At 42.2% G+C, this 22,671-nt stretch overlaps 1 protein-coding gene across 1 annotated transcript in view; it reads right to left on the reverse strand.

Annotated features, from left to right (window-relative positions):
• Positions 1-22,671, reverse strand: part of COL14A1 (collagen type XIV alpha 1 chain) — a 167,747-nt gene that overhangs the window by 81,341 nt on the left and 63,735 nt on the right. Inside the window, exons 16-25 of the mRNA XM_077808839.1 lie at positions 21,249-21,381; positions 18,672-18,743; positions 18,063-18,205; positions 14,283-14,412; positions 9,228-9,350; positions 8,146-8,295; positions 7,344-7,460; positions 5,139-5,285; positions 2,200-2,274; positions 406-545 (exon numbers count right to left, since the gene is read on the reverse strand). Coding sequence (XP_077664965.1) covers positions 406-545; positions 2,200-2,274; positions 5,139-5,285; positions 7,344-7,460; positions 8,146-8,295; positions 9,228-9,350; positions 14,283-14,412; positions 18,063-18,205; positions 18,672-18,743; positions 21,249-21,381 — 1,230 coding nt within the window. The remainder of the gene's footprint in view (positions 1-405; positions 546-2,199; positions 2,275-5,138; positions 5,286-7,343; positions 7,461-8,145; positions 8,296-9,227; positions 9,351-14,282; positions 14,413-18,062; positions 18,206-18,671; positions 18,744-21,248; positions 21,382-22,671) is intronic.

A 22,671-nucleotide genomic window follows, 5' to 3' on the forward strand; every position in this document is an offset into this window, starting at 1 on the left:
CTTTATTTTATATCACATTTGTGCTTAGTCTAGAGCAGATGAATTTATAAAAACAAGAAAATTGAAAAATAAGCTTACAATTTTTAATGTCAGTGAAAACACTATTGTTTCTAGAGGACTAGGGTTGAAATAAACACCAGGTGGAGGAGCAGCACAAGGCCTAAATACTACTTAAATCCCGTTGTGAGGGCTTAAGAGAGACTTGAATCATTCTTACACATTGTGCTGTCTCTCTGGTGAATCTCACCCTATGAAATATATAAAATAAGATACTGCAAAAGAACTGCTGCCAGAACTCAGTTTATAGAAAGAAGTGTGAAACAATGTCAACCACACTTTGATTGGTTTGATTTTAGACACTAGATACACTTGTTCGGTTATGCTCTCTCTCTTTGTGTTTGTTACCTGAGTTCCACCAGGACCAATTCTGTCCAAAGCTCCAACAGTGCTATACAGGAATCCAATTATTTTATTGAAATTGTCATCTCCAATACTCCATGACCCATCCACTAGGAACACTAGGTCAGCTTTGGCAGCTTTGCAAACTGTTGAACAACAAATATTTTGGAAGTTACTTTTTGGTCACTGGTAACTTCTTTGTTAATACTCACTAAGGTCTCAGTCCGGCAACAGGATCTGCTGGCATGGACACCCGAGTGCATGCAGAATCAACAGGGATCTGCACGGGATGAAGCATCTACACTAGCAGATGTGATTACATATCAGAGGTTAAAGTCTTAAAGGTTATTAAATATTTTGCTAAACATTTTAATTTTAAAATAATGTAGCACACACATTTACATAACCCGAGAAGCTGGCAGAACATACTGAGCCACTGTACTAGGTAGCAGGGCGAGAAATCCTCCACTGCCAGGCTGTGGAGCTGCTCTTCAGAAGCTCCTCCAGCTGACATACTGGAGTAACCTCCATAACTCCTTATGTTCCTCTTCCAGCAGACTAGATACGGGTAGCCAGAGCAAGGGAATAAGGAGGAGCCTTACATCCTCTTGCAGCCCAGTGCAGGCATGCAGAATAGACAGCAGTCTGGACCTGTGAGGCTGGACCTCAGCCGCTCACCCCTGCATGCTGTTCAGTAGACAGTCCCCATGGAGCTGAGCTCCATCTCACTGAGGAGTTACTCCTGACAAGGCTCCTTGGAGTCTCCTCCCTAATTTGCACAGCAATTGCTTAGGGCAAGAAAGTGGGCATAAATTGAGGTTGGCCCTGAAAAAAATTTTTTACCCACTAAGGAAGAAATTCACTTAAGTGCCAAGGGTCAGAAGAGGAAGACACATAAATGTGACTATTCTTGCTGTTTTCAGCTGAAGTGTACTCAGCTTTGGGTATATTTGCTGCTGCACAGTTCTATGCAGTGCGTACGATCCCTTTCTTGCTGTATCTAAGGATGAGTTCCTCAGCTGGTTTGAAGTTGCACAGCTCCATTGACTTCAAGTTGAGGATCTGCCCTTAATCCCCAACAATAAAGCACTCTGAACAGAAACATTTATGAGACTCTATATGAGACTCAGGGAAGTTTATAGGAGATTGATAAGCCAGGGGAAGCCCTTATTTAAAGAGAAGAGTTGTGAGTATAGTAAATGCACATGGCCAATGCCTTCTGCATTAGAATATTTTTATGGACTAGAAAAATCATGTTGTTTTATAAGTCTAACAACTGCTAGGACAGTAGCTTTCAACCTGTGTGCATGTCTATGGAATCCACGAAAGGTTGTCGTCACCATAGAATAGTGGTTTTCAACTTGTGGTCCATTGAACTGTGGGGGTCTGCAGACTATGTCTAAGATTTCCAAAGAGGTCCGCACCTCCATTTGAAATTTTTTAGGGCTCTGAAAATGAAAAAAGGTTGAAAACCACGGTACTAGGCTATATATACACTGGTCTACAGTAAAATGTACCTATCTGTTTCCTTCTGTTGCAACATATTTAAAACGTGTTAATTATTTACCAATTGTATGCTTTGCATAAATTCACCAAAAAGGTCCGCCAAACAATAAAACACAATCCGGGGACAGTTCCTCAATGCATGTAAATCAGCCCAGACCCATTAGCTTCCATGGAGCAACATCAATTTATACGAACTGGAAATCTGGCCCTAGAAATCTATAATAGTGATCAAAACCAGAAAATGATCTACATAAGTTAAGACTATTTTAACCCATAAACACAGCACATGTTTACCTTCTTTTGCAGGAGGGATTGTAGGTGGTGGAGCTATTGTTGAAGGAGAAGTCGGTGGTTGAGTTGGAAATGGTACTAGAAATTAAAAGGAGAGAATACCAAGAAGAAATCTTATCTGAAGACACCTTCACACATTTTTAGTTATTTGGGGTAAGGCATTTTCTCCTTTTGTTTTGTTTGCATACCTATCTAGTTATACAACCCAAAGGCTAGCTTTGTGTGTGTGTACATACGCTTGTGATGTCTACCGCTATTGGCTGGATCTACTACTGCAACTACCAACTAAGGCCTAAATTGTGGCTTTGCCACAAGCCCCATGTATGATACATTTCAGAGTAGCAGCCGTGTTAGTCTGTATCCGCAAAAAGAAAAAGGAGGACTTGTGGCACCTTAGAGACTAACCAATTTATTTGAGCATAAGCTTTCGTGAGCTACAGCTCACTTCATCGGATGCATAAATTTGCTAGTCTCTAAGGTGCCACAAGTACTCCTTTTCTTTTTATGTATGATACAGCGTATTGTGCTGTCCCAGAAGTAGCTCGGGAAGCAGACTGTGACACAGACACTTTCCCCTGCTCTGGGGGGACATATCTTGCGCAGGCCCTAGAGTTGCAGTGTCCATACTCTGCTGTGCCAGGTATAATTCTCCTATCCCTTTCTGACCACTCCCTTGCCCACCTGCCCAGGAGGGGAAGTAACAACTCCTCAAAGGCTGGCTTCCCCAGCATACTGCTATACTTACCACAGGCAGCCAGCACAGGGAAATAAGGAGGGGCCTTCCATTTCCTTACAGCCCAGTGCAGGCATGCAGAAAAGACAATAGTCTGGCCCTAAAGGAACTCTCCCTTAGCTCAACTGGTAGAGGTTGGTATTTTTTTAATCTGGAGACCAGATTTGTAGCTCTCTGTGTAATATCGAGTCATTGTGCCTCTCGCTGCCTGCAGCGCATGATTTGTTACAAGGTTACTATGCACAGGTAATCTTAAAAAATTGGCTTCCTTGTCTTCTACTTCACATTAAGAGGAGTCTCTGAATGGCACTTTCCCAGAAATGAGGCTGAACAAATTATCAGCTCTGCTGTGGTTCTGACAGTGATTGAATAAAGCTTTGTTAGCAAATTTCAATATAGTTTTAGGCGGAGTTCACAGAGGTAACATGTACATGCTTGATTTCCACATTTATGACCGAGGAAAAGTTCCAAACCTTGTCAGACAACATTCTTTCCAGTATTCTCAACATGATTAAGGTAGGGAGCCACATGCGATGTAGTTAAAGGTTGTTCCTTGAGGGAAAAGTGTATTTGATATTCACCACAATGTACACATTGTATTTATGGTTACAGGTGATGAGGACAGTTGCATAAAACTATCCTTCAGAAAGGATTCCCAGAAAGACTGGCACATAAAGGGATTTGTGCCCACAGTTACATCTAGTGGGCCCAATCTCCCACTGAAATCAATGGGAGGTTTTTCATTGACTTTAAGAGGAAAAGGTTAGGGCCAAGTCTATGAATCACCTAAGGGGTAAATTATGCCTGGCATGAATGCAAGGTGGAGGCTAGGAGGAGCTCCCATCTGTAAGAGGGTCAGGCACAATTGCAGTCTCTGCACTCGGAAGAATGCAGGGGCTGCTCCCTCCTAATGTCCATGAGACACAAGCACACAAAATGGGACCTTGGGCAGTTCAGTTCTTTATTTGACATGCTTAACCTTCCATGTGGTAACTTGGCTTTGGAGAAAGGGTTTAATTTTACAGTCTATTCAGAGTAGTGCAGGGGGAGCATGAGAACCAGCTGAATTCCTCCTGATTCTCCCAAACACCCAGATTCCAGGACACCAGGCCCACAGCAAACCTTTCCCAATCCTCCCAAAGGCATCAGGATCTCAGACTGTTCATTATCCTCAGTGAGTTTCTAATGGGAAATGGGCCTGGACAATGTAGGAGGTGGAGGGATGGAATCTGGGAAGGGTTTTGCTGCGTAGAAGCCAGGAGGAAGACTCTGGGTGTGGTAGGGTGACCAGATGTCCCAATTTTATAGGGACAGTCCCGATTTTCGGGTCTTTTTCTTATATAGGCTCCTAATACCACCCACCCCCTGTCCTGATTTTTCACATTTGCCCTAAAGTGTGGTGTGGATTAAACTGAAAGGGGAGGTGATAAAAGTGTCTGCTGGGGGAGTGAGGCAGATGAAAGAAGGGAAAGGGGAGGGCATACCACTTAGGTGAGTGGTTAAACTAAATACACTGAAAGACTGGGTTGGAGGTGAGACAGGGAAAAGAGAGAGGCGAGGCTGGAAAAAGTGTTCCATTTCCTTCCCTTCATCCCTTTTTTTGTCTCACTACATTGTAAGCTCATCGGAGCTGGGACCTATCTTCTTATATGTTTGTGAGGCATCTAGCTCACTTTATGCCCCTTGAGAAATAATAATGGATACAATTTTCAAAAGTGCTCTGGTGATTTATGAGCCCAAGTCCCACTGACTTTCATCCACTGAGGCGCTTTTGAAAATTATTCCCAATGACAGCATCAAAGATCTGAATCTTTCACTGGTTCTCTGTATTTTGTGCCCTTTGGTTTTCAATGCTGTCCATGTTTTGAAATCCTCTTTGGAGAGTCATTGATTTTACAGCCAGAAGGGACCATTTGTGAACTGTGCTAAAACATCCTCCCCCTGTTTTGTAAGAGGGCTGCATTTGCCACCCCATTCCTGTGTGTGGTTATTAGCTCCCGGGAGAAATGCATAGCTATGTTTGAGAATGCTCTGGAGGAAGCAACCCTTTGAGCACTATCAGAGGAAGAACAATTAAAAAACCCCAATGAAAGAGAAAAAAAACTGTTAGTACCCAGGTGGTTACTGTACATTGGTTCTAGCCTCTTGCCCCAATGGGGACAACCAAGGGTTAGCCTGAGGTGGCTGACCTTTAAGAGACTTCACTTACATGTAGTTTCCATGATGCTTACACCAGGGCCTTCTATCTCCTGAAGCTGGGCATAGACACTGATTTTATACTCAGTGCCAGGCATGAGCTCAAAGAAGCAATGTCTAGATGTCCCTCCACCAAGGGTTACTTCTTTCTTCTTCCCATCTGGAATTATAAAAGGAATTATAAAAGGAACCATTAGAACAGAATTTTACCTACCATTTTCCTGAAAAAATGTGTCATATAATGGCCTGAAACTGGAAGGGAATATGACAGTAAATGAAGTGGCTATAAGAACTCTCTATTTATTAACCATTTTGAGCCACACGCTGCCTCCAATCTGGATTAAATTCATCTGTGTGCAGAGAGGCCCACCAAAAAGCCTGGGCACCATTTAATGCTCACCACTCCCAATAATTCTGACATAGGATTCAAGTGGTGCCTCTGCAAATTCACCCCCTGTGCATTAAAACCCTGATCCAAATGCCATTGAAGTTAATGGGAATACTCACATTGACTTCAATGGGCTTTGGATCAGGCCTTTCAGAGATGCCAATGAGAGCTGTGCTGTGTTCTGGAATCAAATTTCATTCCCAGTCAGGGCATCTTGCTCTCTGGATTTGCAGTGCATTCATTAATTGCTGGAAGGATTTAACCAGTAACCTCTTTAACCGATTAAGGATCACTATTCATTGGGCTCATAAGGGAATTCTGTTTAATTCTCAAATGGAAGAAAGAATAACTATATGGATAATGGAGAAAGCATGGGCACTGAAAACAGGGTGATGGATATTTTAATACTTAAAATAAAGCTTTCAAGAGAAGTAAACATCCGTAAAAGTAAGGAGCGTTGCAGGGAAATGAAAGACTATACTACACATTCTATATAGTATTTACTAAATGTGCCAATAGGTCCCATTTGTTGCCAAGTAAAAACCATTTTATGCATATCAAGTTGAGTAGCAATACTATGAAGATAATTGACAACTGGTTGAGTGAGATGCAGAACAAGCTGGACAATGAAAGTTCTTCATGACAGATGTTAATAAGGAGCTATTTGAACGGCTCTTTTGTTCGTTCTCAAATTAAGGCTCTCAGGCTAGGTTAAACACATGTCTGGCAGTCCTACATAATAATGAATAGGCACAGAGGAAGCAGAATTTAGGCTAACTCCCAGGTAAGAAGGAAATCTGCACTCCCTCGTGCCAACTAAGATCGTTGCTTTAAAATAGCTTCTCTGTATTTCAGGCCTTCAGATAAACCTTATCTGAATCCATCAATTGTAAAATACAAGGGTCATTATTTTACAATCAGATTAGCATCTACTGTTCATGTCGTCTTTGGTTAACTTGATTAGGTTTTACTAACTGCACTTCTCAAGTTATTCAAGCTTTTCAAGGGAGTCATTCTATGCAAGGTAATTGTTTTTCACCATAACAAGACAGCGAGCGTCTACCGGGGATGAGCAAATGAGCTTGCATACAGCTATAGCCCCCGTGAACCTCATCTGGATAAGGTAAAGCCCACTGAGCATTCACCATAGCTCCCTTCCCTCAATGGGCCTGGACATCTCCATTTATCAGATCTAAATGGACAGGAGGTTAACTCTCCCTTCTGGATCTTTATGAAGTAACCAACAGTACTGCTTTCCATCCTCCATTCTTTTGGGAGCCAGCCTGTACGTTCACGCCCACACAATCCAATGGGCTGGAAGCAGCAGATAAGGAACATAGAGGAGTGTTTCTTGATCTTTTTGCTGCAGGGTGGGAGGCTGAACAAACCCAAGCAGGCGACTTAGCTGGGAGCTGGAGACCAGTGGGTTTGACGAGATGAGATGGAGAAGGATGGGCGGCTGCACCCTGAAGATGCTGTGGGAGGGGGGAAAGGAGCAGGAGGCTGTTGGATCTCCTGCTAGATACAAGGCAGTATCAGGTAAGGGGGTGACCTGGAGCCTGTGTAGTCACAGATAACTAGTCAAGCTTTTATGTTAAGGGAACTCTAACTCCAAATTTTTTGTGGTTCATTCATTTCCAGTTTCTGTGTAGTTCTGCTCTCCTCCACTTATTTTAAACACTGTCATTCAATTACTTTTACAATTTTACTAATTTTAGGAGTGGAAATTTTGTTTGCAAATTTCATTTAGATCCAGTCCTGTGGTTCTCTACAAGCAGCATTCCTACAAACTATTAAGCCGAGTGGATATGTAACGATGTGCTAACTTACCAACAAGAGATTCTATAACTATCCTGTATGCAGTAGCATGTCTGTGAAGCTGCCACTGGGCACAAATACTAGTCATGCGCACTTGATATGCATCCAGATTTGTCACCCCCAAGTACACTGCAATTGAATATAAAAACAAATAGTCACTGCTACAATAAAAATGCCAGAACACAAGAAAATGCTGCAATATAATTATCCAAAAATCAGAAGAAAAAGGAAAAAAGTGAGTGACCACTTTTATTAATTAATTTTAAAGAAATAATTGTAATGCAAAAGCCTGCATAAAAAATAATCCCCAAAATAATATCTAATAAAGGACAGGAAGCAGAAAGAAGGCATCTACATCCTGAGTCCACAGAACTGGAATTTGAGAAGGACCAATAAACAGTGTTAATAATTCACTTAAAAGCAAAAATGTTATTGATATAACAATACTGTTGTCAAAGCTGAATTTAAGGTTAAGGTTTCCATGATGTAAAGCCTAACTCAAATGATTTCGAAGAATTGCCTGATCAGAAAAAGGAAAACAGACTTTCATTAAGCAAATGTATAGTTACTAGAGTTGAATGATAATAAATAATATCTGCTTTATGACCTGTCTTGTGTTAATTCCAGCAGGAAACATGTTAAAGCTCTATTCTGTCTGATGAAAAAAGGCTTTTCCTTTCAGCAAACAACTAGCTCAAAATACTTAGAAGAGGAAAAGAATTCGTGTGAGAATTCATTCAGGGAGTTGTGTGAAGCTAAAGTTACAATGGGAAAATGGTCCGTAGAGATCTGAACAGCATGAAATCATTCTTACATGTTTTGGCTGTGCCTGCTAGGGCATCACTGAAGCCTGTTGAGTATGAAGCAAATACTTTAATGCTATACTCAGTTCCACTGAATAGATTAAGAATGAGAATGGTGTTAATATCATCCCCCACGAAGGTCTCCAGTGCTGGTCCAGGGACTGAAAAAGAATAGAATACTTTGTAATTAAAGGAATTATCAGGCAGTAAAAAATATCATAATCTGTAGTCAAAAATAGGTTTATTCCTAAACACATTGCTTTATTATTACTTGCTTAGCCCCAGTGGTGCACTCAGTACTGTACACAGAACTGAAGACACTTCATAACCAGAGCAACTCACAGTCTAAGACAGACATGTGGAAACCAGCACACACTGAGGAATCCAGCAGTGACATTCATCTAAGGCTCGACGCTGGCACTTGCTAAGCCCCTTCTGTGCTGCTCCAGGGGAACAAAGGGGACTCAGCACTGCCCTAAATAGGCAGCTGAAGATTCCCTTGGCTTGGAGGCATAACAGGATCTGGGGATCCCCACTCACAAAACAAGTCCCTACAGGGCTATTGCAAACCTGCATCATTTAAAGCAGCTCTGAGTCTGGGATCAGGAACTGTGTAGAACTGGGACCAGGACAAAGAGCTGCAAACACTGCCATGTCTATCTTAACTGTAATCACTGCTTACGGCTTAGGATATAGCTTAGAATTCAGCCCTTGGCGTGTTTTTCTTTTTAATTTTTATTTCCTCCCCATTATAACAGTAAACTCAGTTCTTATGGTCATCATGAAAGAAATGTTTTTCAGAGGGATCTGAATGAGTGGGTGTGGCTTGGCTAACTGTGAATGAAGTCTACAGTTAGGTATTCTACATAGCTAGAGTTCGGTATCCAAAAATTAATGCATCTAAAATTACAGGGCACTTGGAAAAATTGGGTCTAAATCTCTCTGAACTACTTTGAAAATGTATTTCTATAGGCTCTCAGGTTTTTAGTTGCAATCAGTTATAGTTTTTTGTTTTAAGTGGGACTTTTAGCAATAGATGTGAAAACTGAAAAAGCAAAAACAGAAGCCAAAGCAACCAATTTTGAAAACTCACTTTTGATAGGTTTGTAGACAATCCTGTAACCCATTGTTGGTGATGGAGGGGCATCCCAGCTAATACGTAATCGGTTGTACCACTCATCTGAGACCCTTAAATTTCTGGGGGCAGAAAGAGGCACTAAAAGCAAAACAAATTGTGAGCTTCCATATCTGCATCTCTTACAAGCACTTGTATAAAAGATAGACATGAATATAAATAATAACCCAGATTACACATAACTCTAGATAAGGAGACCAGTTCTGCCCCCAAGTACACAGGCACAACTTCCAAAAGTCCAGAGGAGCCACAGCCATGTGTCTGAGAGAGGATCTGGGCCTGTTGAGTCAAATTCATCCCCAGCATTATGCCAGTGAATTAAAAAATATGGAGTTTCTAAAAGAGTTATAGCAAGGATTAATTTGGACTGTTGTGTCTATTGAACAAGTATTGTAATTTCAAATTAATACACAGCCTTAATGTAACCCCCCCCCAAGAATAGAGGAGTAAAAGGGAATTCTGTGATAATTATCTTTCATGTGTATATTTCCTTTCAACTCAAAGTATCCCAAGGTGCGTCATAAATTTGGGCCTTGATTCTGCAAATGCTTATGTATTTGCTAAACTGAAGTCAACGGGACTATTCATGTACTTAAAGTTAAGCATGCATGTAAGTGTTGCAGGATCAGGGACTGAAAGTGATACACAAATTATGCACAGAGATAATTTCAGCCACCATTGAAATACAGCCACTTATCAGGTGGAACATGCCAGCTGTTTAGCAGAGCGCAGTAGGTCTATCTTTTTCCATTTTATCCACAGGTTGAATTTGGTTAGAGAGAATGTAGTGACTTGTGTTGGTATGTTGTCTAGAACTAATATAACAATTCTGCTGAAAAGTTCAACAGGGTCTTTAACAACTGCAAATGGTCAGGAACTTTTTAAAAAATATCTCATCCAAAAGAAATCTCTCCAACAGCATTTTGGCTGGGGTATTGATTTGGCACTAACTAAAAATAGTTGAATGTCATAGAATCATAGAATATCAGGGTTGGAAGGGACCCCTGAAGGTCATCTAGTCCAACCCCCTGCTCGAAGCAGGACCAATTCCCAGTTAAATCATCCCAGCCAGGGCTTTGTCAAGCCTGACCTTAAAAACCTCTAAGGAAGGAGATTCTACCACCTCCCTAGGTAACGCATTCCAGTGTTTCACCACCCTCTTAGTGAAAAAGTTTTTCCTAATATCCAATCTAAACCTCCCCCACTGCAACTTGAGACCATTACTCCTCGTTCTGTCATCTGCTACCATTGAGAACAGTCTAGAGCCATCCTCTTTGGAACCCCCTTTCAGGTAGTTGAAAGCAGCTATCAAATCCCCCCTCATTCTTCTCTTCTGCAGGCTAAACAATCCCAGCTCCCTCAGCCTCTCCTCATAAGTCATGTGTTCTAGACCCCTAATCATTTTTGTTGCCCTTCGCTGGACTCTCTCCAATTTATCCACATCCTTCTTGTAGTGTGGGGCCCAAAACTGGACACAGTACTCCAGATGAGGCCTCACCAATGTCGAATAGAGGGGAACGATCACGTCCCTCGATCTGCTCGCTATGCCCCTACTTATACATCCCAAAATGCCATTGGCCTTCTTGGCAACAAGGGCACACTGCTGACTCATATCCAGCTTCTCGTCCACTGTCACCCCTAGGTCCTTTTCCGCAAAACTGCTGCCTAGCCATTCGGTCCCTAGTCTGTAGCGGTGCATTGGATTCTTCCATCCTAAGTGCAGGACCCTGCACTTATCCTTATTGAACCTCATCAGATTTCTTTTGGCCCAATCCTCCAATTTGTCTAGGTCCTTCTGTATCCTATCCCTCCCCTCCAGCGTATCTACCACTCCTCCCAGTTTAGTATCATCAGCAAATTTGCTGAGAGTGCAATCCACACCATCCTCCAGATCATTTATGAAGATATTGAACAAAACCGGCCCCAGGACCGACCCTTGGGGCACTCCACTTGATACCGGCTGCCAACTAGACATGGAGCCATTGATCACTACCCGTTGAGCCTGACAATCTAGCCAGCTTTCTACCCACCTTATAGTGCATTCATCCAGCCCATACTTCCTTAACTTGCTGACAAGAATACTGTGGGAGACCATGTCAAAAGCTTTGCTAAAGTCAAGAAACAATACATCCACTGCTTTCCCTTCATCCACAGAACCAGTAATCTCATCATAAAAGGCGATTAGATTAGTCAGGCATGACCTTCCCTTGGTGAATCCATGCTGGCTGTTCCTGATCACTTTCCTCTCATGCAAGTGCATCAGGATTGATTCTTTGAGGACCTGCTCCATGATTTTTCCAGGGACTGAGGTGAGGCTGACTGGCCTGTAGTTCCCAGGATCCTCCTTCTTCCCTTTTTTAAAGATTGGCACTACATTAGCCTTTTTCCAGTCATCCGGGACTTCCTCGGTTCGCCACGAGTTTTCAAAGATAATGGCCAATGGCTCTGCAATCACAGCCGCCAATTCCTTCAGCACTCTCGGATGCAACTCGTCCGGCCCCATGGACTTGTGCACGTCCAGCTTTTCTAAATAGTCCCTAACCACCTCTATCTCCACAGAGGGCTGGCCATCTCTTCCCCATTTTGTGATGCCCAGCGCAGCAGTCTGGGAGCTGACCTTGTTAGTGAAAACAGAGGCAACAAAAACATTGAGTACATTAGCTTTTTCCACATCCTCTGTCACTAGGTTGCCTCCCTCATTCAGTAAGGGGCCCACACTTTCCTTGGCTTTCTTCTTGTTGCCAACATACCTGAAAAAACCCTTCTTGTTACTCTTGACATCTCTCGCTAGCTGCAGCTCCAGGTGCGATTTGGCCCTCCTGATTTCATTCCTACATGCCCGAGCAATATTTTTATACTCTTCCCTGGTCATATGTCCAACCTTCCACTTCTTGTAAGCTTCTTTTTTATGTTTAAGATCCGCTAGGATTTCACCATTAAGCCAAGCTGGTCGCCTGCCATATTTACTATTCTTTCGACTCATTGGGATGGTTTGTCCCTGTAACCTCAACAGGGATTCCTTGAAATACAGCCAGCTCTCCTGGACTCCTTTCCCCTTCAAGTTAGTCCCCAGGGGATCCTGGCCATCCCTTCCCTGAGGGAGTCGAAGTCTGCTTTCCTGAAGTCCAGGGTCCGTATCCTGCTGCTTACCTTTCTTCCCTGCGTCAGGATCCTGAACTCAACCAACTCATGGTCACTGCCTCCCAGATTCCCATCCACTTTTGCTTCCCCCACTAATTCTACCTGGTTTGTGAGCAGCAGGTCAAGAAAAGCGCCCCCCCTAGTTGGCTCCTCTAGCACTTGCGCCAGGAAATTGTCCCCTACGCTTTCCAAAAACTTCCTGGATTGTCTATGCACCGCAGTATTGCTCTCCCAGCAGATATCAGGAAAATTAAAGTCACCCATGAGAATCAGGGCATGCGATCTAGTAGCTTCCGTGAGCTGCCGGAAGAAAGCCTCATCTACCTCATCCCCCTGGTCCGGTGGTCTATAGCAGACTCCCACCACTACATCACTCTTGTTGCACACACTTCTAAACTTAATCCAGAGACACTCAGGTTTTTCTACAGTTTCGTACCGGAGCTCTGAGCAGTCATACTGCTCCCTTACATACAGTGCTACTCCCCCACCTTTTCTGCCCTGCCTGTCCTTCCTAAACAGTTTATAACCATCCATGACAGTACTCCAGTCATGTGAGTTATCCCACCAAGTCTCTGTGATTCCAATCACATCATAGTTCCTTGACATCACCAGGACCTCCAGTTCTCCCTGCTTGTTTCCAAGGCTTTGTGCATTCGTATATAAGCACTTGAGATAACCTGTTGATCGCCCCTCATTCCCAGTATGAGGCAGGAGCCCTCCCCTCACAGACATTTCTGCCTGTGCTTCCTCCCGGTATCCCGCTTTCCCACTTACCTCAGGGCTTTGGTCTCCTTTCCCCCGGTGAACCTAGTTTAAAGCCCTCCTCACTAGATTAGCCAGCCTGCTGGCAAAGATGCTCTTCCCTCTCTTCGTAAGATGGAGCCCGTCTCTGCCCAGCACTCCTCCTTCATGGAACACCATCCCATGGTCAAAGAATCCAAAGCCTTCTCTCCGACACCACCTGCGTAGCCATTCGTTGACTTCCACGATTCGACGGTCCCTACCCAGGCCTTTTCCTTCCACGGGGAGGATGGACGAGAACACCACCTGCGCCTCAAACTCCTTTATCCTTCTTCCCAGAGCCACGTAGTCCGCAGTGATCCGCTCAAGGTCATTCTTGGCAGTATCATTGGTGCCCACGTGGAGAAGCAGGAAGGGGTAGCGATCCGAGGGCTTGATGAGTCTCGGCAGTCTCTCCGTCACATCGCGAATCTTAGCCCCCGGCAAGCAGCAGACTTCTCGGTTTTCCCGGTCAGGGCGGCAGATAGATGACTCAGTCCCCCGGAGGAGAGTCCCCGACTCATGGCATCATCATCACTTTCTACAGAACTTGGACTCCTTGGTGGACTCCCAAACCATAAGAACGGCCATACGGTTCAGACCAAAGGTCCATATAGCCCAGCATCCTGTCTTCTGCCAATGGCCAATGGCCAATGCCAGGTGCCCCAGAGGGAATGAACAGAACAGGTAATCATCAAGTGATCCATGTCCTGTCGCTCATTCCCAACTTCTGGCAAACAGAGGCTAGGGACACCATCCCTGTCCATCCTGGCTAATCGCCACTGATGGACCTATCCTCCATGAATTTATCTAGAATTTAATCAAAAACTGACCAGCCTTGCTCCCACTGAGTTTCTGATATTTGACAGTTCACAGCACAAGACATAGTCAAACTTGATTAAAAACAGTCACGTTTATCAGTCAGTGCAGTGGGATTTGTATAAAAGTCCTGATTCATACATTTCTTCATTCTTAATTTGAACCTATGTTTTAACCTGAACTCAAATGTTTGCATAGTATGAGAAAAAAACAAAACAAAACATCTCTTACTCAGACCTTTCCGTCTGCCTAAAACCAAATGTTTGTACTTACAGGTTTTTCCAGGAGCTGAGACACCGACTCCTTCCCCATCAGAATAGATGGGAGTGACAGTAACTTTGTATACGGTATCTGAGAGCAGCTGCTGAAGAAGAAGATTGTTTTGTCTTCCAGGTACCATTACCTGGATGGTCAGAACATCAGAAACAGACAAGGTTGATTATTAGCTTCTTAAATCCTTTTATAAACACATATGATCTCAGCCATCATATACCTTTCCCACTTCTGTACAGCAATTTATTCCTTATGAGCTGGTTTACATTTTAAATATGTTTGTGATGCTCTATTTTGACAATATTCGCCCTCCCTAAATAATCAGCAGACTTGTTCGCTATACGTATCTAAGATAGTAATGTACTAAGAGAACCTGCCTATGATAGACAGCTATCTCTGCATGTATGAACTATCACTCTGTACTAAATCTCTGAGCCAATACAACTTTCAAATATTCCTTAGATCAGTTATATTAACTGCATGATTACTATTCAAAGAGTGGTTTCACTATAGAGGGTGGGGGAATCTGTATATTTTGCTTACTCTTGGTCAGAAAGGGATTGCCCAACACTGTACCTGTTAACTAAGACCCATCTAGGAGTAATTTAGGGATTATTCCTTATTCCATGAAGCACTTAAGCACTTGTTTTAGTTTAACTTCAGTGGGACTAAAGCACTTGCTTAAGTGCTTTGCTGAATCGGAACCAAAATGCCAGGTCCTGCAGCTTTACCATTTACATTTATGGGCATGTGATCCAGCTCAAAAAGCATAAATCTTTCTAATAGCTAGAGTTTTAATAACTTTACTAAAATTTTATTTTAATTTTTTTAAAATAACAACCAATTATTGACTATTAAAAACAGAGACACATCTATATTATCTAATTGGCTTGGTTTAAGCTTTCACTGACCTGAAAAAAGTTAATCTGGGATTTGAAAATTTAAGAAACCTCTGGCTATATCAGATGAAACAGAAGAATATTGCCTATTAGGCTGTATATTTTTGCTATTGCCTTGTATCGTAGTGTCATATATGCTATGTAGATCTATAAAGCTTTTTGTACTGCCCCAAAAAGAAACCACTCTATTAAAAAGGTTCAGTTTAAGATTACTGTTTTGACATCAGCGAGATAGCTAAAAAGTAATTTTCTACCAAAGCCTCATAAAAGATGGATGAAACTGAAAAGAAACAATAACATGATTCATATCTCAGGAGAAAATATATTCAAGTAGTTCCTTTCTTTGCCGTTCTTACTGATATAGTCATCAAAGAAAAATAAAACAGAAAAAATGAAAAAAAAAAAGCAGACTGCAGGGAATATGAAAGAATATCCAGTATGTCCAATAACATTTCCTGTTAACATAAATAGGAGTGAGCTGCATGAATGAGAACTCCATCAGATTACAGAATGTGAGTGAAGGAAGCTTGTACATGAAAGAATGCTTTTATACTCTGAAGTAATAATTTGGAGATATAAGCCTGAATGATACTTTTTGCTCTATTTTATGTATACCATTAGGCCGAAATTTTAATTCTTGACTTCAGTAGGAAACTCGGGTATACATTATTGACAAACCCAAGTGTTCAAAAAGCATTAGTCAGGCCCCCAAAATTACAAAACTGGCTCAAAAATCATGAGATTTTAAAAATAATAAATTTGGGGTTCTTTTTGTATTCTAGTCTTTAAACTTTTAGCGTTCTCTCTTTCAAGCTTTTCCCCACAACCACGAGGGTTAGAAACTTACATTTTATTAAAAAATTAAAGATGAAAATCTGTTGTATTCACATGACTCCAGGAAATGAGGCTTTAAGAAAAATACCAAATATTGCACGACTTAGAGTTGACAACAGTAGGTGTAAAGCACAGCTTAAAATGAGGACTTTCTTACTGAGGTGTCCGAAAGAGATTCGCATGTATCTGTCTTAAGGCACTCAAATTTGGAAGTGTTATTCTTACTATGATCCCAATCCATGAGTAGTGTGACAGACTTGGAGTTCCTGCAATAGTTTAGGAATACTGTAGATCAACCTTATTATTGAAATGTTTACTATATGGATATATTGGTTTAGTTTAATAGGGGACTGTTGGAGGAAAACAAAGCCAGAAAAGAAAGAATGGCTCAAGTTTAGCCACTTTTCTGCAAATGTTTGAGGGTTGGTAAGGGACAAAACCAGGGCAGACAAAGGCCCAGGAACAGAGGAGATCCAAAGAACTCTGGCCGGTTTAAAAAAGGGACTCTCTCTCAAGAGAGAGAGGTAGTTGTTCAGGGGAACCAGACGGAGACACAGACGCCTGTGGATACCTGAAGATGTTAAGTCTGTAGGTTACCATAAGGGGATGGGCAGACCTTAGGTATGATAGACAGTCTATATGCATGTCTGTTGTTTAAAAATCCTCTTTCTCTATAAGCTTTGCCCCTCCTGCAAACTAAACAATACTTTGCATTTCAGAAGGCTGTTTTGGCACTATACTTGTCACGGGTGTCAGATACTCAGCTGCCTCTGGGCTCGGATCCCTAGCAACCCAATAAGCTCTGCTGGGCCCAACAATCCCTCACTGAGTGCTGTGCTCCCAGATTGCTCAGAAGGGTCAACAGATCACCATTTACATCCTGTAGCAACAAGAGCACGGTCAGTGGTGCTGGAACACTTTTAATAGTGGGCGTGCTGAAAGCCAGGGGTCGGGAACAGGACTGTGTCTCCTGCGGGGGGACACCCAGACAGGGGTAAGGAGGCCAAGGCTGGGGCCAGCAGCCCTGAGCGTGGGGCCGGGAGCCTGCATGCAGGGCAGGGAGGGGAGCCCTGGGAGCAGGGCCAGCAGCTGGGACCCTTCGTGAGGGGCCAGGAGCAGAGCCTCATGTAAAACCTGGGGGTGCTGCAGCACCCCCCGCACCCATACAGCTGCACCACACCCACAGCTGCACCAGACCTGCTTCCTGCCCAGCCCTTGCTCCAGTACTAGACACTGCCTACCTTTGAACTCCTGATTCCTTACTCCTGGCTCTGACCACTGGCTTTTCTCTTGGCCATGACCTCAGCTTTGCCCTTTGGTTCAATTCTGGCTCCTGGCTCTGACCATTGGCTTGCCTCCTGACCACACCCCCAATTCTCCCCTTTGATTCTCCTCTGACCATAGGCCAAACTCCTGCTCCAACCACTGGGTTACGCTGCCTATATGTCAGTGTGTGACAACAGGATCTCAAAGGGAAGAACCACAGGTACCTGAACTCAGGACTGCTAGGTAAACACAGTTACTACAGGGTCCCAGCCAAGGAGTGGGGGAATTGCAAAATTGCAGAAGAGGTGACGGAACAAGGCCTGAGACCTGAGGGGCTGCACTGAGAGAGACAAGAAAGGGAACAGAGATGCAGCCGTGAAAAGTACTTTCTTAAATATTTGTGTTACAAAGGTTGAGGCCTGCCACAGCACAAAGAAGAACAGCAGTTAAGCATCAATTAACCTAGAAGTTTAACCCAAAGTCCAAAATTTTTAGTCAGTTAGGCCTAATCCTATATTTGACAATGCACAGGTCGAGTGCTGCACCTGCATGGAGCAACTTGAACAGGGTTCTGCACAGACACAGCAGTCTGTCTGCACTGCATCAATTGCAGGATTAGAGACTTGGAGTCCAATTCTGCAGCTATTCCATACACAGATTGTCCGTTGACTTCGATGTAGGGCAGGTGCAGGATCGGGCCCTTTGTTAATACTAATAGGATCTCTGAACATTTGTTTAAGTCGTACCAAAAAAAAAAAAAAATCATGCAGACCAGTCTTACCACTTCCTCAGCACGATCACCTTTACTAATGAGGTAGGTCACTCTGAACTGGTGAATGTTGTAGTCTGAAACATCCCATGTCACTCTCAAGCTTGATGTGGTTTCATCATCTATAACAAGGTTTCGGATTCCTGTTCGAAAAACTCAAAACAAAAATAAAAGTAACTCAAAAGAATAGGTCATAGACCCGATTTAAAACAAGTCTTTGGAAGTGTGTCACTCAACAATATTTCATATTCATTGTCACCAAGCAACAACAGCCACACCCCCATTTCTATGGAAGTAATTATGGGGGTTTCAATAGGAACAGAAATGAGCCCCAAAAATGCTACCAGAAATGAATGGATACTGATCTTAAGGAGCAATAAATATTATATAAATGTCCCCTATTATTTCATTTATTTATATGACACCTATCCTTGGCTCTCTAGGGGTTTTTAACCTGTACAAAAGCTCAGTTTGCTATAGAAATCACTATTATAGACAGGCAACCTATATTTAGAAGCAAATTGTCTGATTCAAGAAAGCAATGAGGTCTTTTTTATTCTGTGTTTTGTACGGGGGCTACAACACTTTAGAGTACATTTTATTGACGTTCATTTCTTTTACCTGCTGTTGTGGGTCTGGAGGTTGCTGGACTAGTAGTAGCAATGCTGGTAGATATTGTAGTGGTCCTTGCAACTGAAAAATAATACTCATTCAGTGACATTTCAGAAAGATCTGGAAGCCATTTGTGTACTCTTTTAATGCCAGCTATGGAAATATTTTCCTCTGTTTAGAACTATGACCCTGAGCCAACTTACCCTCATGTACCCACTTCATTTTAAGTAAATGAGTCTATTTAGCACCTTTCAAGAGCACTACATTCAATGTATAAGATGATATTCTGAAGAGAATGAAACAGTGGAAGGCATTATGTACATCCTAGTTAAATTAGAAGCAAAAAAGATTCATATGTGTATCTGTGGGAAGAGGTGGGAAAGAGGCGGAAGGGGAGTGGGAAAAGGCGGGGCGCGGTGGGAAGAGGCAGGGTGGGGATGGGGACTTCAGAGACGGGTGTGGGGGCAGGGCCTGGGGAGGAGCAGGGGCAAGAAAAGGTGTGATGGGGTGGGGTCTTGGGGGAAAGGGGCAGGACCTTGGGTGGAGCAGAGGGTTGAACATCCCCTGGGCCCGGAGGAAGCCGGCGCCTATGCCCATGACTTCTCTTTAAACAACAGAAAGACATCCAGAAAGACAATGATTTAGAGACTTCTCCCCTTGCTAAATTGTTCCAATGGTTAATTACCCTCACTGTTAAAAATTGGCACCTTATTTCTAATCTGAATTTGTCTAGCTTCAGCTTCCAACCACCACTAGAATCACCCTTCAAGTGTTAGGAGGGTAGGCCAGGTTTCATGCCCATTCTTATATTTAATGTGTCTGCTGAGACAACTAACAAGGTTGCTAGCAAGGCCAACAAATTACATTGTTGTTGCTATACACAGTCATAGCCATGTCAGTCCCAGGACATTAGAGGGACAGACAAGCTTTCAAGCCACACAAAGCTAAACATAACAACAGCAGCACTACTGATGCAAGGGCTACATGCATGGGTATAGATTTCTTGCCTAAATAAGGGTTACAGGACCAAGCCAAAGTTTACTAAATATATATGTATGCCTCGATTTGAATCAAATAAATTTTCCTGTTTACAACTGAAAAAACAGTTTCAACTTAACCAAGTCACTGCCCAAAAAAGAAAATAAAATGTGTGTGAACTTCTAAAGAATGTTGTCTGATGATTTTTTATATTTTCTTACTTAATAGACAAAAGGGATACACACCAATTCACGCCTTACTGTGTGTAATGCAAGACTATCCTAAGCTAGTTTTCAGTAGTAATTCATAGTGCTAACACCTTTATACAGTTGGTCAAAAAATTAAATAATCTTGCCCGCTAATAAATTCATTTTATATTCAAGAAAAGAAATTGTTGTGCAAACTCCTTTACTCTTCTTTCCTAAGGGCTTTATTGAGCACAAAAGAACCACGTCCTCCCATTAAAACTACAGACGACCGTTTGTTAGAAACAAAGCACAGAGGCCCATGAATATTTATTTTTCATGTTCAGAGATGTCTGCTGCAAAGAAAAGGGACTTTGTTAGATGAGCATCATAATTTAGAGAATCTGCAGGGCTAAAAATAGCTTGTAGATTGCCTCAGAAGTCGAGTTTTAAACTTTCAGAATAAACCCATTTTAGAGATGGTTAAGAAAGGGAAGCACTGATTAGACACAAAGATGGGTGGGTAAAAGAAAGACAGACTGAAGAAAAGAAATATGGAAAAGATGGATGGAGACAGACAGGTAAGAAAAGAAAGAAATGGATGGAGACATGGACAGACAGACAGATGGAGGCTGTCAGGGCATCTTTTACATTTCAGAAAGGGAGTGTAGTAGAGATTTTTTCAGATACAGACAAGTACACCTAAATATGGATTTAGTGTAGGTGCTGGTTTGATTCAGTAATTCATCTCAGTTCAGCAAAGCACTTTAAGCACATGCTTAAAGTTAACCATGTCCTTCTTTGCTGCATAGGGATGTGCTTAAATGCCTACATGAAGTAGAGACTTTAAACACCCAAGCTGGAAACACTGGCCACAATGTCCACTATAAGCCATCTATGTTTTCTTCTGACTTCAGTGACCGTTGCACAGACAGTGATGTAAACATACAGGGCCAGATCCTCAGCTGGTGTAAAATCAGTGCAACTCCACTGATTTCAATTAAATGACAAATGTGTGGATGAGAAAGATACACAGTAAATGTCAAATATTTTTGAAAAGTGTTTACATTAAAATATTTTCATTCCAAAACTAAATCTAATATAGCTTTTAATTAAATATCCTTCCCCCAGACTAAATATTGATGCCTAGGATCAAAGAATGTTAAATAATCTGTGAGCCAAAGACGTGTAACCAGAGACAGTCTAATGCTATTTAAGCTGGGAGGGCAGCCAAACCTTTCCAGGTTGGATGCCTTCTACTACACAATATTAAATAAAAGCACAAAATATGTCTCCAAAGCCTTGATGATAAATCAGTATTAGAAGCAAGGGACAGGCTATATTTTAAACATAAGCTTCATACATTATACTTTAAAGTATATAAAGCTCTTTAAAACAATACAACCATTAGTTTTTGTCTTACGTGTAGTTCCAAGAACAGCAACAACATCACTTTCACTTTCATCACTGTAAACTGCCAGCAAAGAAACTTCATACTCCGTATCGGATAACAAACCCTCAACAACATGCGTGTCCTTGTCTCCGTCTAAGACAACCTAAAAAACAGAGCAATATCTAGAGAGACCATTCCCCACTTTTTACTGTTGTATTTGATTAACTTTATAAAAACTTTATCGAATTATAGGAAAGACAGATTTCAGCACCTAAAATATACAGTCCGATATACCAAACTACTCACTAATAATTTGTTCAGTTCATAGATCGAGATTAGAGTTAATCTATTGCCAGTTTTATTGCTCTGCCATGTAACCTTACACTATGTCCCACACAAATAATGTTAGCTTACAGTTAAGGCTAATCAAGTTTGTTTAATTTGAAAGCAATCACTAAAACTCAAGGAACTGATCCCCAGAGGCCTAACTCAAACATCATGATACCAAAACACATTAGTCAACTCAGCAGCCTTGGACCCTTTCGACCTCAAAGTACAAGTACCTACAAAACACACATCCATTTCCTCAATGTTTCACTTAATCACAAAACTTTAGCTCTAAGCTCTGCAAAATTAAGGTAATTTACCAATACATATACCTGTAGTTGAAAAACCAAGAATGTGTTATTACAATCTAAGAAATTATAAGGTCAGAGTTCAGATTCTGTATTTGAATGTGAATTTGGGGAATTGAGTGTTTTGTAGGAGGGAACTGAAAGGTAGTGTTTGTTGCTGAGCTGAAGACTATGGGCACTTGTGTGGATATGACGATGTGTGGTTGGGAAAGCATGGATTGTCTTACGCGGTGATCTTTATTTTTAGTGATTGCATTGGCAGGAAATGCATTTGAGCAACATTAACTGTATGATAAAGTTTTTGTGTGAGGATTTCCCTGTTTCTTCATGTTTAAAAATGGAATTGGGCAGTTCAGCGGCTAACAGTGGATACAGGGGGACTCAGAGATGGAGAGGGCTGTGCAAGACTGACCCCAGGATGGGGGGAAGTGAGGAGTGGTTCTGGTGAACTGGGTTGGCAGGTGGGTTTGGGACAGTGCGTTTAGGCCACACTGCAAATATTGATATGACTCCCTGAGGCAACACTGGCAGGCTTTTAGGGATGGACACTCATCTTATCATCTGAAGGGAAACAAAACCACCCCAGTAATGAGAACCAAGCAAAGTGGGAAGCTATTTGTTCAGTATACAGTGGCTTTGAAGCACTCAGTCAGTATAAGTAGCACAATATCTTTATTCTGTGCATAAAGACATGCTGCAGTGTGAATGTTTCTTAATAAACAAAGAGGCGCAAATCCAGGAAAAATTTCCTGTGGTGGCGGCTTATGGCCCACGAAAGCATTACAGGGCTCTGCAGATACAGAGACTGTTCCCAATTC

This window comes from Eretmochelys imbricata, chromosome 2, assembly GCF_965152235.1.
Source record: "Eretmochelys imbricata isolate rEreImb1 chromosome 2, rEreImb1.hap1, whole genome shotgun sequence".
NCBI classification, from domain to species: domain Eukaryota; kingdom Metazoa; phylum Chordata; order Testudines; family Cheloniidae; genus Eretmochelys; species Eretmochelys imbricata.